Source organism: Python bivittatus, unplaced genomic scaffold, assembly GCF_059951505.1.
Source record: "Python bivittatus isolate LINGU-HERP-01145 unplaced genomic scaffold, Pbiv_v1 ctg000210_np1212, whole genome shotgun sequence".
Classification (NCBI taxonomy): Eukaryota; Metazoa; Chordata; class Lepidosauria; order Squamata; family Pythonidae; genus Python; species Python bivittatus.
Window position 1 is genome coordinate 7,127,567 of NW_028277053.1, and position 16,762 is coordinate 7,144,328.

General features: G+C 41.3%; 1 protein-coding gene across 1 annotated transcript in view; it reads right to left on the reverse strand.

Moving 5' to 3' along the window:
• Positions 1–4,189: 4,189 nt before the first annotated feature.
• Positions 4,190–16,762, reverse strand: part of ANTXRL (ANTXR like) — a 50,207-nt gene continuing 37,634 nt past the window's right edge. Inside the window, exons 17-18 of the mRNA XM_088139387.1 lie at positions 16,337–16,417; positions 4,190–6,845 (exon numbers count right to left, since the gene is read on the reverse strand). Of these exons, the coding sequence (XP_087995513.1) occupies positions 6,618–6,845; positions 16,337–16,417 (309 nt within the window). The 3' untranslated portion in view covers positions 4,190–6,617. The remainder of the gene's footprint in view (positions 6,846–16,336; positions 16,418–16,762) is intronic.

Below are 16,762 nucleotides of genomic sequence, written 5' to 3' on the forward strand. Positions count from 1 at the left end.
TTTCAGCTATCTACATTCTTCCCCTTTTTCTGTTTTTCACAATTCTGTTCTAATGTACAATTAGGTTTCTTTGTTTCTGCTTGTCCAAAGCCATAACTATTATGCCATAAACAATTCTCTATATTCATTTATCTTTTAAGCTACTGTAAAAACAACAAACCTACCTATGTCCTATTTCTTACATCATGAAAAGCCAAAAAAAAAAAAAAGGAAAATTACTTATTTGTATTTTAGATAATGGGAGGAGGGGGATCCCTTTTTGTTCCAATCACGTTCTGAAAGTGGGAATAAGTCAGAATGAATTATTCCATGCTAGGCCATTTCCAAAGCCTTAGATCTGGCCCTCAAAGTAGGTTGGTTTATCTTAGCACAGGCCAAATAAATATCTATTCATGTCTCAATTTTTGTATTGTCGAAGGCTTTCGAAGAGAGAACTGCTCCTGTCTGTGCTCCTGCACTCTGAAGATGCCGGTCACAGGTGCTGGCGAAACGTTAGGAAACAAGACTTCAAGACCACGGCCACACAGCCCGGAAGACCCACACCAGCCATCTCAATTTTTCTTTTTTTTTTATTAATTTTTTTAAAGAAGTTTTTTGCAAAGTAAAAACAGTACAAATTTAAAGTAAAGAAAAGTGATAAGTAAATAGAGAAGAAATGAAAGAAAAAAACAAAGAAAAAGAAAAAAAGATATAAAGAAGTGGCTTCCAATCTTCTTAAAAGCAGTTATAAATGCATTTATATTTTACCCTCTCTCTCTCAGGTAACATCATGGCTCTCTTCTTTCCATATTTTACCCTTTCTAATCATCAAACCCATAAATCACAAATTCATTTTTCCAGTTTTCAGCAAAAAAGTCCATAAAGGGTTTCCAGTCACTGACAAATGTAGTTATTGTCTTATCAAACAATTCAATTTTGCCACCTCTGCAAATTCTATCATCTTCAGGTGGGTATTCCAGTCTTTCCAACTTTGTGTGTATCATAATTTCCATGCAGTTACCATGTACAAAAACAATAGTTCATTAGTCTTTTCTAATTGTCTGTCCATTGGTCCCAGCAAGAAAAATTCTGGTTTCAGATGAATATTAATCTTTCAAATCCTTTGTATCACTGTATCTGAACCCAAACTTTTCTAGCTTTTTTACAAGTCCACCAGGCATGATAAAGTGACCCTTCATGTTTTCTGCATTTCCAACACAGATTTGAAGTACCTTTATACGTTTTAGAAAGTTTTCTTGGTGTCATATACCAATGGTACATCATTTTATAAACGTCCTCTTTTAAATTACAACATAATGTGAATTTCAGTCCTTTCAGCCACATATTTTCCCATTGATATATCTGTATATTAATAACCAAAGTTCTTAGCCCATTTTATCAATTCCAATAGCATCAGAGTCCTTTTCCATCTCTCTGCTTATTATTTGTAATAAAACTTTAATTCCTGCAGTCTCCTCATGAGAAGCAGCTGTCCTGAGTACAGGTGGGCAATCTCTCGATCTCTCCTTGTTTGGAGAAGCTCTGGCAGCCAGAATTTGTAGTCTGGCTGCTGGTCACTACTGCAACACCATCTCTGCTTCTTTAGAGACATCTAGTCTGTCATGAACCTCACCTGGAAGCTGGTGTTCAGATCACAGTTCTGATCAGAAACAAAGTGAGTTCCTTTGTACATAAGAGCTGCCAAACAATTATACCTGAGGTATGTTGCCAGATGTCTATGATATTAATACACACACAGATTTATATTTGCACACATAATTATGCACTGTTTGTGCTCTAGACTTTGCAGGGTTGTTTTAATTATTGGAAAATGGCAGGTTTGTATTTGTTTGATCTAAATCTAATTTTTCTGCTCTGGCAAACACTCAAGGTGGCTAAGAAAATTGAAAAACAAAAACAGTACTGGAAGTTTAAAAATGTTGAATAAAAATTAGCAATAAAAATACTAAAATCATCCAACAGATGCCTGTTGAAAGAGATTCACATTTAGAGATGGAGGGGCAGGGCAAGTGCAATTCCTGGGGAAGGACATTCCATAGTTTGGGAGCAACAAAGGTGATCCTCTCACACAAGCCAGAAACAAAGAAAGATGATCCTCTGACAGCAGGAGCATCTTAAAAGGGTAACATGGGCAAGTTTGTGATTTGAGAGGCAGTCTGTTAGATGATCAGGTTATTTAGGATGTTAATGATTATTATCAAGACCTTAAATTGTGCCAGTAAGCAAGGGCAGATCTTTCAGGATAGGCATCATGTAATCCCTGCAACTATACAGGTTTGGACAGGGAGGAACCGAGTGGTTGTGGGTATTTGGACTGCCCAGATCTGGGGATGTTCCAACTTTGCCATTGGATGGATTTGCACTTCCCCATTGAAGGCTAGTGCACAATTTGGGGGTCTTCCTGGACTCACAGCTCCTGCTCAATGAGCAGGTGGAAGCTGTGACCAGGAAGGCTTTTGCTCAACTTCATCTGGTGCACCAGTTGCACCCTTTCCTAGATCAGGGGGCCCTTCAGTCATTCATGTCCTGGTCACCTCATGGATTGCAATACACTCTACATGGGGCTGCCCTTGAAGACCACCCAGAAGCTTCAGCTGGTCCAGAATGGAGCGGTGCAGGCACTGATGGGCATGTCTTGGAATGCTAATGTAATACCTCTGCTTCACAAGCTGCACTGGTTGCCAGTTTGCTTCCAGGTGCAATTCAAAATGCTGGTCTTTACTTATAAAGCCCTACATGGCATACAGCCTGGTTACTTGAGGGGCCACCTGTCTCCCATAATATCTGCCTGGCGGGTTTGATCTCTCACGGTTGGTGTGCTCCAGGTTCTATTGATTAAACAATGCTATCTGTCTGGACCCCAGAAGCGCACCTTCTCTGTAGCAGCACCTGCTCTCTGGAATGAGGTTCTCCCCAGAATTCAAACGGCTCCCACCTTACCGGTATTTTGAAAGGCCTTAAAGACGTGGCTCTTCACCCAGGCCTTTGGCAAGGATGACTCATGCCCCATTCTTCCTTTTTGTTCCCCTCCGGGTTTGTTTGCTTTGCCATCGTTGTTCTTTTGTCTTGTGCTGTTTTTGTATTTTTGTATTGTTTTTTGCTCTTAAATGTTTTTAACAATTGTAAACCACCCAGAGCCTCTGTGAGTCAGGCAGCATATAAATATAACAAATTACTACTACTACTACTACTACTACTACTACTACTATCATCATCATCATCATCATCATCATTTTCATGGACAGTCCCCTATAGAGCCTGTTACATTAGTCAAAGTGGGATGTAACCAGGATGTGGATAATCCTTTGCCAAATCTGACCAGTTTAGCTGATGTACTAGATGTGATTGTGGCTCCCACCACATTTCTTGCCAATCCAGTTGATAGCTGAGGATTAAAAGCAAGCCTCTGGCTGCAGACCTCTCTCAGAAGGAATAAAGCTCTGTCCAAGAACAGGCTGAACCTCACAGCCAGTTCCTTATTAATCAGCAGTCCCTCCATATTGTCTGGAGGTAATTTCAGCTTGTTTTTCCTCATCTAGTTTATTGTCAAACATAAGCAATGTTCAAGGATACTGATTGCTTACTTGGAATTGGATGGAAAGGAGTAATAGAGCTAGGCATTATCAGTGTACTGATGATCTCCCTCAGCTGATCTATGCAGATGTTGAACAGCATGGAGGACAAGCTGGAACCTTCTGGCACACTATAAACCAATGATCTAGGCTTTCAATAGTACTGCCTCAGCACCATCTTCTAAATATAGAGGAGGAGGAGGAGGAGGAAAGCATTTACATAATACAGTATGCTGCAGACTGTTGTACTATAGAAATAATGGAATGAACTGCTATACTGTAGATCAAGAACATTTCAGTCGGTAGTTAAGATAGGAAAGTTAAAGTTTTGGAGAGAAGAAATGTAAGAAATAACTCAAAAGGATATGTATTCCAGAGAAAATGAGGGTGCAAAAAGATTTCGTTCCTGGATTGTTCACAGATGGTTGGAAGGGATATTAGGTAATGATCTTAGATTTGGAGCCAAATTTTGTATGAAGCACAAATGATAAGGATGTGACTTTTTCCTATCAGTACTCTGAGAGTGAAGGTGATACACAACAGCATTAGTGAAAGTAATTTTCAAATGGTCAGTAAGTTGAAATCTAAGATTGTAATATCTCACTGATTTCAAGACCACTGACTCTTATGTTGCACAGAATCAACTTCAGCACTTTGTTGAGCAGCTGGGGAGGAACCTGGAGACACCACCATGTCAGATACAAAACTAGGTTATGGATTCAGCAATCCAGTCTTAAGGTCTCTATGTGATCTCAAGCAAAGCATAACATTCTACAGGCCAGACTTCCAGCATGTTTGAAATCCTCTGTATCGGACTGTGGAAGAGCAAACTCACCATCCAGAGTGAGCAGGCATCTCTTTTCTCTCCTGGGATCTAGAGCTTTCGGGCTGCAGAGTTTGTCCCATAAAACAGATCAGAAATCAAGCATGTGTGTGGGTGTGGCAGCAAAGGAGTCAAGCCAAGAAGAGGGGTGGAGGGAGCCTCCAGCCCAAAGGCAAACAGTCTCCAGAAAGTGAAAGAAAACTGTAAGCCTGGGGAGCTGGAAGACTGGCTGAGAGGCCGGGAAGGAAACTGCCCCACCAGAGTCTACAAAAGAGGTGACCCAAAATAAGGCTGCTGTCTGCAGCAGCCCAGGTGTGGAGCTCCACCAACCAGCTCCAGAAAGAGAGGCCTGTGAGTGCTGGGAGGGAGGGAGAGATTTGCCAGTCTATAGGGGAATGAAAAGGGTTCTCATGTGCAACTGGACTGAGATTGGCTACAAGAGCTAAAGACCTGGGGGGGAAAGGAAAGACTTAAAGAGCTAGGAAACAGTTAAGATAGGAAAACATATTTATAGATTAAATAAGATAGAAATAGTGGTAAACTTACAGTAATAGGAATACTGTGGATTATAGGTAGGTAGAAACATAAAAACAAGCATTAAGATTAGAAGTAAGGAATTAGAATTTAATTTTGTATAATAAAATAGGTTTTGTGGGAAAAACAAATTCCGTCTGTGTCTCTGATCTGTACCAGATTTTTAAAAATCCTAACACAGACTGAAGCTTAATTCCCAATGAATTTATGATTTCATGCGTCTGATGAAATAATTTAGCATGACATCCTGCAATGCATTTTGCTATTTTATTTCTGTTTTAAATTCATTAACACTACATGATGTTTGGAGTATGAGGCTTTTAATCTACAAAGCCCTTATCAATTCATAGTTATCACTGCACACCTTGCTAATGAGGTGCATGCATATGTAGAAAAACTTTAATTGTAGAAGAGGGTATACAGATAGGTGGACAGAGAGTATCGTTTTTTGCTCACACATAATTCACTTGAGTTTCAGGAGAATCCACTTCCCAACAATTTAAGTCCTCTATTCTTTCACTCCTTAACACCTTCCAATGTGGCACGATCCAAATACCCTAGCAGAAAGGCATCTGTTCAAAACTTGATTTCTCTTATTTTCTTTAAAATTACTATCATTTGTTACCACACATCTATCTACATTCTTAGCCCTCCTTGGAATAGTTTATTTTGCTCAGGTTCATAATTCAGCAACATGAAGCTCTAAATACAGGAAAAAGTAGTATTATGTGATGCTTACATAAGTCTCTGTTACTATGACTACCAAAGAAAAAGCATGTACAGTTTTTTTCAGCACTTTGCAATATTCTGAGCTGCTGTCCAGCTGCCACTCTCCAAGGGGGTGCATTGGAGGATTTTTCCTGGAATTTTCTCCAAAGCCTCCACATAGACCTGGCCCATTTTCCAACTCAGTTCTTCTTTTTCTGAATTTACTTTCCACCCCCTGCACCAAATTTGGTCCCTTTCTGTTCTAACAGACAGAGCCCTGAGCACTTTTACATAATTTATTTTCACCATTCCATTGTGTTGGAAAAAGGAAAAACTGCAGCAGCTTTTAGGGGCATGAGTGGGTTTTCCAGACAGTACTGGCTTCCACAGGGAGAAAGCAGGGGGCACTAAGTTAGATTTGAGTTGTACTTGCAGATGGATGCTACTGACGTGAATACTGAATTGCATACTTTGCGTATGACCAGAAACTTCACCCTAAGTCTTACAGTTTCATCTAATCTCACAGGGGAACTGCAAAGTAACAGAAGCTCAAGATCCCTACCAGAGGAGTCTTATGGTTGAATCTACAATATGGCATCTTATTATACAGTAAAAACATAAAAGTAACAGATTTTTCCCAAGGCATTAACAGCACTTATAGCAGTGAATAATATAGATATTTTTTTGCTGTCAACATTGTTTTGTTTCTGCATTTTGCATTCACCATGGGAAATACAGAAGTCATCCTTCAGTTACTGTTTTCTAGTTGTATGAATGTCTAATGCATTCAAGCAAAAGGAGTTCTGAGCTTAGTAACAGGTTTTTATATTGCAATTATAATATAAATATAATTAACTAATATAAACTGACACTAGCGTTTTTTTTTTGTTGCCCAGCAACAAAATCTGATTTTGTCTATGGAAAGTGAATGTGCTCTCTTCTCCCAAGAACTGGATTAGGGCAACCTTAGTTTCTGCACTTTAGATTAGAGGCTGAGGTGGCGGGCGGGATGGAGGTGGCCCTGGTGGGTGCCTTGATGGGGGAGGTCCAGGAGGGAGCTCCCTGCAGGGAGGAGGCTGGATTGGTTCTGGAGGGGACGGATGCCTTGGTGCATTGTTGAGGATGTGTGGCTGTGGTGACCTTACAGGTGGCTGATAGGAGATGAGTGTTCCATCTGATTTCATTCGTGCAAAATGCATGCACCGCCCCTGGGTAAAAACAAAACAAAACAAAACAGAACAGAACAGAAAAAAAATGAATATATATTTCACACATCCCTATATAATCGTCTTTGCTGATTTATTTAGCGCTTACTCTTAACTATTATTTACTGTATGTAGCACCATCAATATGGTCCCTGTGGATTAAGTGGGACCCTCAGTCTTGAGAGTGATAGTTACATTGATGAAATCCAGAAAATTGGCAGGTTAAACAATTCATCAACCCAAACAGCAATGGCAAAAAACAAAACTACTCCAAATGAGACAGAGATGAATAGAAGTAGAACTATTCCAGAAAATCCCTATTTCACTTATGCCATCAGTTGACCTGCTCTAACTTTTCCACAAGGCTCACAAGGGTCTAGACCGGTGGGAAATATCCTACCTAGAAGGTTAAGATAATATACATTCACAGAAAAGAAATATCCATTCTGTTCTGAGTTGCTGGAGGTCATTCATCATCTTTGGGACTTGCAGAGCAGAAAAGAAAGGTGGGAATCAACCAATTTTCTTAATTTTTCAAAATATTCTGCAGCATCTTCTTGCCATATGCTGAAACAATTATTTTTTTAATGCTTGGGCAAGTCTACAATGAGGTTTAGGAATATCCCGTACCTGTTCTAAAATGTTATATATCAACGTTACTCCCCTCAAAAAGTGGGGCTTAATTTTGCCAAGAGGGTGTTTACAAAAGAGGGAAAGAATTGAGTGCACAGGCCTGCCCTGTAGCTGCACTTCTGTGGCTTTTTATGGTTAGATATGAGGCTTCTTGACCACAACTTAATCACAGCAGCCTACCAAGGTTCCATTCCATTTCAAAATACCTCTTTCCCAACTTCATCTTGGCAGAATCCACCTTAGCCAAGGACTGGCAGGTAATGAAAGAGCAAAATCCCGTCTCCAATTCTATAGCTCAACACTAATTAGAGACACTTGAATCTGGTTTTGGAATGGATGGGCCTTCTGATGACAAGATACAACTCCTAGGGATAAAGTCAACTTTCCCATCCCATTCCCATCCCTTTCAATTAAGCTATGATTTCAGTTAATATATGAGCAAGACCATATTGACTAGTCTCAGCTCCTGACATCTGTACATAGAGCATGTACATATCTGTGACTTTTACTCTATACACATACCATAAGTACAAAACCCTCCTTAGACACCAAAGGACACATTGGTCAATGTCCTTTCCTCACTTGCCATTAAATCAGTACCAGAACGCTCTGGCAGTCTTACACTGGCCTTATCTTGTTCCCAGTCCATATTTTAAAGTTTTCTGCTGTCATCCTTCAAATTCTGGAAAATAAAGAGTTTTTTCCTGCTTAATTTATCACATAGCCAAAGAATTCTTCTTTATATTCCTTATGCCCTCCCCACTTTTGGGGAGCTGTAGTCATATGACCAACTCAATTCGTATGACTGATTATTGATAGCTACCCCTGGAAGCTGCCTGTATCTTAGGAGAGGGTGGATGGGAAATACATATCATTGATGGATGGGAAATACATATAATTGACTATATATCAGCCAATCAAACTCTTAAAAATATTATCTCCCCCCCCCACCTACTCTGAGGATAATATAATTTGTTTACTATTAAGACCCCAGGGTAGGGGCAGTGGGGTGGCGGTGGTCATCCAAGACACTTGGGAGGCATTCAGGGGTGCTGCTCCTCAGATTGCCAGGTGCAAGACCCTGTTTGTTAAGTTGGGCTCTAAGAGGGATCAGTTGGGACTGTTGCTACTGTACCACCCTCCCTGCTGCGTAGTAACCTCCCTGCCTGAGCTCCTTGACTCTGTAGCCGGGTTGGCGGTGGAGTTCCCCAGGTTTATGGCCTTGGGGGATTTCTACCTGCCTTCCTTGGAGGCGGGGTCAGAGGTAGCCTGGGAGTTTACAGCCACCATGACAGCCATGGGACTGTCCCAGGTCATCCAGGGCCCGACGCATAATAATGGTCATTCGCCTGACCTGGTTTTTCTGTTGGAGCAGTGGCAGAATGTTCTGAAATTGGGGGAGGTATTGGTTTCTCACGTCATGGTCAGATCACTTCCTGATGAGCCTCCAGTTCTCTGGCACCACCCCCCTCTGCAGGGAGGTGGGGCCTATTAGATCAGCCCACCCCAGACACTAATAGACCCAACTGGGTTTCAGAGGGAGCTTGGGGTTGTTCTGCTGCACGGCCCAACCAAAGCCTTGGTGGCCACATGGAATGAGCGCGCGGCCATGGCTTTGGATCGGATCGCGCCTGAGCAGCCTCTCCATGCCCATGGCCCCCGTAGCTCTCTGTGGTATACGGAAGAACTGAGGAAGCTTAAGAGGGCTAAGAGATATCTAGAGTGCTGCTGGTGGAAGATGAGGAGCAAAGACGATCAAACACAAGCTAGAGCTGCAATTAGAGCCTTCCTCATGGCGGTAAGGGTGGCGAAACGTAATTATTTCTCCACCCTTATTGCATTTGCAGATAACTGCCCAGCAGCCCTGTTTCGGGTGACCCGGACCCTCCTCGGAGGGAGTAATTCAGGGGTCTAGCTTCAGGGCCGTTGTGAGGAACACGCTGAGCATCTGGCAGGTAAAGTCACTCGCATCCGCTCTGCATTGAATGCCAGCCTTGATGCAAGGCCAGTGGGGGCTATGGGGGCTGAGTCTTGCAGTGTTATCTGGGAGGAGTTCAAGCCTGTTCAACCTGAGGAAGCAGACAGGGTTCTTGTCGCTGTTAGTTCGGGCACTTCTGTGTTAGATCCGTGCCCCTCCTGGCTGGTCAAGGCTGCCCGGGAGAGGACATGTAATTGGGTCTGGGTGGTGGTTAATTCCTCTTTGAGGGAGGGGGTGGTACCGCCAGCTCTTAAGGAGGCGGTGGTACACCCCCTCCTCAAAGGGCTGTCACTCGACCCAACTAATCTGGATAGTTTTCATTCAGTCTCCAACCTCCCCTTTTAGGGAAGGTTGTTGAGAAACTGGTCACACGGCAGCATCAAAGGGCTCTGGATGAAGCGGATTATCTGGACCCCTTTCAGTCAGGATTCAGGCCGGGATATGAGACTGAGACAGCATTGATCACGCTCTCGGGTGATCTCTGGTGGGAGCAGGATGGGGGCAGTGCTTCCATCCTTGCTTTTCTTGACCTCTCGAAGGCCTTCGATACCATCGATCATGGTATCCTTCTGGACTGACTTTGGGAGTTGGGGGTGGGCAGCACTGTGTTGTGCTGGTTCTCCTCCTCCCTCCGGGGTTGGTTCCAGTCGGTGTTGGTAGGAGGGGAGAGGTCCAGTCCACGGCCCCTACTGTGTGGGGTATCACAGGGCTCGGTTCTCTCGCCCCTCTTATTTAACATCTACATTAGACGCTGGGTGAGGTGATCCAACAGTTTGGATGAGGTACCATCAGTATGCTGATGATGCCCAGCTTTGTATCTCTTCCCCGGGCTGTCTGAGCAATGCCATGGATGTCCTATCTCAGTGCCTGGAGGCTGTAGGGGCCTGGATGGGGCGCAATGGGCTTTGGCTCAACCCAAGCAAGACTGAGTGGCTTTGGGTTTTTGGGCCTTCCAGTAAGAAGGTTCTTCCATCTTTGAGTCTGGATGGGGTGATTCTGCCCCAGACAGACTTGGTGTGCAATCTGGGGGTCCTCTTGGACTCACAGCTCCTGCTGGAAGAGCAGGTGGCAACCACAGATAAGAGGGCCTTTGCACACCTTCGGGTTGTGTGTCAGTTGTGCCCATTCCTGGACCTGGAGGCTCTACTCACTGTCACTCATGCCCTCGTGACCTCCCGTTTGGACTACTGCAACGCGCTCTACATGGGGCTGCCCTTGAAGAGCATTCGGAAGCTTTAGCTGGTACAGAATGCAGCTGCCTGGGTTGTAAATAGTGTTGGTTACTTGGCACATATAACACCACTGCTCTGGAAGCTGCACTGGTTGCTGGTGTGTTTCCGGGTGCAGTTCAAGGTGCTGGTTGTCACCTATAAAGCCCTTCATGGCTTGGGACCGGGTTACCTTAGGGACTGTCTTTTCCCCGTTGTTTCTACCCCTCCAATCCGGTCTGGCACGTTGGGGATGCTCCGGGTCCCATCAGCCAAGGAATGTCGGCTGGTGGGGACCAGGAGATGTGCCTTTTCTGCTGTGGCGCCTGCCCTCTGGAATATCCTCCCTCCTGAGATTAGGATGGCCCTGACCCTTTTGGCTTTTTGGAAGGCCTTGAAGACCTGGTTTTATGCCTGGGCCTGGGGCCCCAAGTGTGAAGGGCCCCGCTTCATGGTTGTGCTAATACCGACAGTTTTTTAAGATCTCTTGGCTGCATTTATATTTATATTTAATTTTTTGTACTGTTTTAAATGTTGGCTGTTTTTATTGTTGTTAGCCGCCCAGAGTCACTGGTTTGAGATGGGCGGCTATATAAATTGAATAAATAAATAAAATAAAATAATAAACAAACAAACAAATAAATACAACAAAAGTCAACACTGTCTATTGCTATCCCAGTAAGATGTTATGTTGATACAGCAAGGGCTGAGTTATATAAGGACATGTAGTAAGGGAAAGCTCAGTGTCAACCTCCTCTCTGCTCATATGTTGATTGAATGCCTGGATCTTGTTACTGAAAAATGTCCCTATCTCACTCCTTTGAATGAAAAATAAATTCTTTAGGAGAAAGAACATTATAACTGTCAGTAATATGCTTGAGGAAAAAAAAGAATTTTCCTCCCTCCCTGTAATCATTCTGAGGTTAATTCTGGTAACCTCAGGGGTAAGGCAAGCTTAGGTAATAATCTTTAACATGGTATCATGCAAAAGAATCCTAAATTAAATATGGCCTCCTCTTTTTTGGCTTAGATGGTATGTTAAGACATTGCTCTGTTTGGATTAAGAACAATTCTGACTACCTGAACCAGCAGGACAGGCTTTTTCCTCTTGAAGCAGTGCTTATGAGAAAGTGCGCCATGCTCCTCTGATGTAGTTCTTTCTAATATAGTCAGATGAATCCCAGGTCTCTCTTAAGGCTGCAGTCTCAAAGCCCTACTTCCCAGCAAGAAAACGTTGCCATGATCTTGTGTTTAGGGATGTAGGAAGCTTCCTTATACCAATTTATACATGAGGCATGGGGAACCATGAACTGGCCAGCTGACTACCCCCAATAGCTCATTATCATTCTTCTCTTCAGCCTCTGTCCCTGCCTAAACTCTGATGGGTTTCAGAATCAGAAAAAAAGACCATTTCAGCATCCAGAGCCCCTTATGCAGCTAATGGAGATAAGTTAAACTCAGAAAGGGTCTGGATACCGACAGGAATAATATTTGGATTTTGAAATAGCTCACTAGTTACCTAACTGATTCCAGGCTCAGCTGAAGGTATACATTTATAAAGGTATAAATTGGATATTCCTATACTGGGATTGTTTTGACAGAGAAAACAGAGGTTAGAAATTATATACTTGTCTCTATTCCATATTCTCCATGGCTTAAAATTATGGGAGAGATGGAGGTCTTTCCCATCCCACTAATACAGGAAAACAAAATCAGATAGCAATGGAAGACCTTCTTTACAATATTGGTCAGAATGTGGAATACTCTCCCCTAAGAAGTCCACAATAACCAAGCTTTATTAATATTTTGACACCTGGCTAAGGCCTGTCAATCCCTGTTTGTTTTTTTCCATTTCTATTATTATTAATACTGGTTGTAGAGTAATATTTCATTGTTACTATTTTTTTTACTGTTATTCACCAAATTTATTTTTATGAAATGCAGGCAAAGGGAGGGAGGGAGGGAGAGAGGAAAATCTTACTTTCCATAGTTTCAAAGCTAATAACATTAGCTAGTAAATTTCTTTGCTTACAAGCACTACTATGGTCACCTAGCATGAATTCTCAAATTTTGCCTCTTCAAGCCCCAGTCACCAACATGTTCAGGTTGTAATCTAAAGAGGTCATGTAGATCACTTTGCATTACTTTTACTTCAATTAAAGTGATAGGCAATGCCATGCTATTGCCAGTTTCTGCCACATTGCTTGATTTGTTGAACAGATGTATAACTTAATAGCCAAAAATTGTATTTGTCTTGGAAAATAAAGCTGGTTGCACATGTGAGCTTGGTCATAGTCATATTTATTATGACATACCCTTGCAAAAAATGCTGGAGCCTGAATGTCATCTCTGAATGCACTTGCATTTACAGCAGATGAGATCTTCAAAACTGAAATCTCGCCTATTATTATTTGAATATAGCAACAAAAGCTATTGAATATTACAGTATTAGAAGAAAATGAACCAATTGGTTTGTTAAAAAGGGCTCTTTAATTTTATACTAACCATAACTTTTGAGAACAGCTGCTTCTATTTTAAATGATTAAAGTACTTCTTAATATATCAGTCAACTTTTCTGAGAACTGTAAACATGGATTGCTTAGCTAATTCAAATGACATACATTTTTTAAAAGCAAATGTTTTGCTCAGCCTGAATTAAGAGATTTGGCTATGAAAGCATGGGTCCCATTTTTCCTAGGGAATTATCTCTGAAAATAGTTTTGGAGGCCTACAGCTTGCCAATAGAAGAGAATATATGTAGCTCAGGGCTAAACTGTGGAGTCCTCGGGGTTCTCTGAGCTTGGTTGTTTTCTTACAAACATTTTGTTACCTGGGTAGGTAACATCTTCAGTGCTAGAATGGAGTGGGGTTTGCTCTCTGTTTATATACATTAGCTTGCCCTGCCAGTGTTGGTGGGGTGGGTTGTTTTTTTTTATACTCTTGGTAGTTCCTTGATTAGGATATTGTTTACTGCTTGATTGTTTGTCTGGTAATCTTGGTGTTAATCACTGCTTATTTGGATGATGATTGCTAACAAGGAGATGTTCTGGTCTTTTTGTTTCCTTTTTATCGTCTCTTCTGAATAGTGTGTAGATGTTGTTTATGTGCCTGTTGATGGCTGCCTTGTCTGAATACCAAGCTTCCAGGAATTCCCTCGCATTTTTGGATTTAGCTTGGTCTAAGATGCTGACAGTTTCCCAGTTGAAACTATGGTTAAGTCTGGCCATATGTTGTGAGATTAAGGAGTTTTCACTATGTCTTCTGACTGCTAGTTGGTGTTCATGGATGCGCTCTGCAAGCCTTCTGCCTGTTTGTCCTACATAGTGCTTGTTACAGTCCTTACACTGTATGTTGGAGATGACTCCTGTTTTTTCTTCTTGGGCTACTGGGTCTTTTGGTTTACTTAAGATGTTTTGGAGGGCTTTAGTTGGTTTGTGTGCTACAGAGATGCCATGTGGCTGTAATAGTCTGTTGGTTGAGACATTTCTGATGTTTGGCAGTGTTATCCTTTTCATAGCTTGTGTTGGTTGTGTTGTAGTAGGTTGAGTGGTCAGGCACTTTTTGATAAAGTTGCATGGATATCCATTTTGTTGGAAGATGTTGTATAGGTGGTCTGTTTCCTTTTTCTGCTGTTCTGGGTTGCTGCAATGTTTGTGCTTGCTTGAATAATGTTCTTACACAGCTCTTGTGGGAGGTTGGTAATGGAGTACTTGGTTAGTGTGGGTTGTTTTCTGATAGACTTGAGTTTCTAATTTGCTGTTGTTTCCTCTGTCTGCTGATGAGGGTATGCAGGAAGGGTAGCGTGTTGTTTTCTTCCTCTCTAGTGAATTTTATTCCTTTGAAGATGTTGTTACTTTCATGTATCTTCTCTAGTTCTTCCTTTTTTTATTATAACAAAGGTGTCATCTACATACCGGATCCATACTTTTGGTTATATGCATGGAAGTGCTATAGTTTCTAGACACTGCATTACAATCTCTGCTGAGTCCTGAGAGCGGTGATCTCATGGGTGTACCTCTGATTTGTTGGTGTATTTGTCCATCAAACTGAACAAGCCTACAGCTTGGTCGCTGACTAAAGGCTGGGACAGAATTTAATCTGGACACGAGGAACTGTTTCTGACTGAATATCTTGTATTCCCCTTTAATTAAAGGGCCAGAAACGCCTTACTTCAGTCCAAGCATATCCATACTGATTTAGATCAGTGTTTCCCAGGGTTGCCTGGGAATTCTAGGAGTTGAAGTCTACATATCTTAAAACTGCCAAGACTGAAAAACACTGATTTAGATATATTTACTTATTTAGAAATATATCCCACTCTATGTGATAGAACTTACTCCCAGATAAACCTGCATATGTACCCACTTGCCTGGAAAATAGTCATACTGAATTCTATGACTGAATAAGTCATTAATAAGGCTCAAATCAAGTAAATGTGTTTTGAGTTTGCCTACAGGAGACGGCATGGTTATGATAGCATCTGGAATGATTACTTGACTAGCTACTTTTAGGAAGCAAAAAGCTTCAGTTTCAGATCTCCTGCATAATGCGTTCCTAGCATTTAGTGGTTAGGATAATTTCTGCCTTCCTTTTCTTTATGACAAACAAGAAGCTGCTTGGGTCACATTCAGCACTTCTAAAGAAATCTCTCTCTGCTTCTGTCTCTTTCATTGCATCCTTCTATGCTGGAATGCCAGTTCATATTGCAGCCATGTATCTTATCCTAGGAATAAGTTCTATTGAATTCCATCCTCTGTGTATTGCTCAGAAATGTGATTTTTCATCAGCAAATGCTAAACATTTTCAACAAAACTGAAATGAATTTGGGAAGAGAATGCTGACACTTTGTATAAGGCTTTTGGTCAACCAAGGTTTCAGAATTCCCTTATTATGTTTGGACTGAAAAGCAAAGTGAAGACTTTTCTTTTTTAAAAAAAGAGTATCAAATGTTCCAGCCATAGGAAATAATGAATTTGAACCAGATGCTGCTTCCTTGTTTTTCACCCCAGGTCATAAGAGTATTTGAGATGGTATTTCATGCTGAGTACTATCACCGCCCAAGTTGCTGAAAATCAGGCTGAGGAGATGATTTGTAAAACATTTTTGAAAAATAAAATGATAGGAATCAGTGAGAAAACATCAGGATGGGTGATCTCAGCCTTTATTCAGTAGCCAAGTTAGCAGATTACATCACATTTTTCAGGACGGCAAAAACTCATAAATATTAATAATGGTTTCCAAAAAGATCTCTTCAGACTGGAAAATGGACAACAAAATGGCTCATGGAAATGGAATGGAATGGAAAAGGCCAAGTAAGGTATGTATATAATGGAGTAGACCCCTCCAATTTTATTTGTGCACATCTGCTATGATTTGAAGTAAAATTCAATTATAGGGATTATTAAGAATAAATGCCAATATTTTTCTTCCCAGAATAAAGGTATTTATTTAATATATGGCAAGACCCAGTTAACCTTACAATACAAGCTTTGAGCTCCAAGAAAATGAACAAGGACACAAGAAGGTAAAAACGTAAGAAGGTTTTCGCTGAAAATATTTGATTATAATGATATAATTTTCAGTGATACAAGATTCTGAAAGACAAGTTGAAAGATCAGGAGCACTGTTATTATGGAACAGGGAAGTTCCATAACAGGGCACCTACAATATCTTACCTTATCACCTGGCTGTGGTCTCAGAAGAGAAACTTGGTCATAGCCTCGTCTAATAAGGGCCCATAAAGCATCCAACTTGCCCTAGAATGATAGACAAAATGTTCCAGAAAGTAATAAGGTACTAAAACTCCAAATGACGAACACATCATGGAGTTGCACTTCTGATACAGATTGGATAAGAATATTGAGAAGCAGCATACCTATTAGAGCTGTGTACAGTATGCTTTGAAAATGATTTGGAAGAAATGCTTCATACTTTGTGCAGTTACTTCTTTGTTATTCATTTACCCACACATCCTTTTTTTTTTTCCAGGCTTCCATGTGAGCCTGAAATAAGATGCAGCTACTTTAACAGATAGATGACAGATATGCTGCTTTAATGATTCAATAAAGTTTCTTATAAAGATATAAGAGCTATATCTTTTC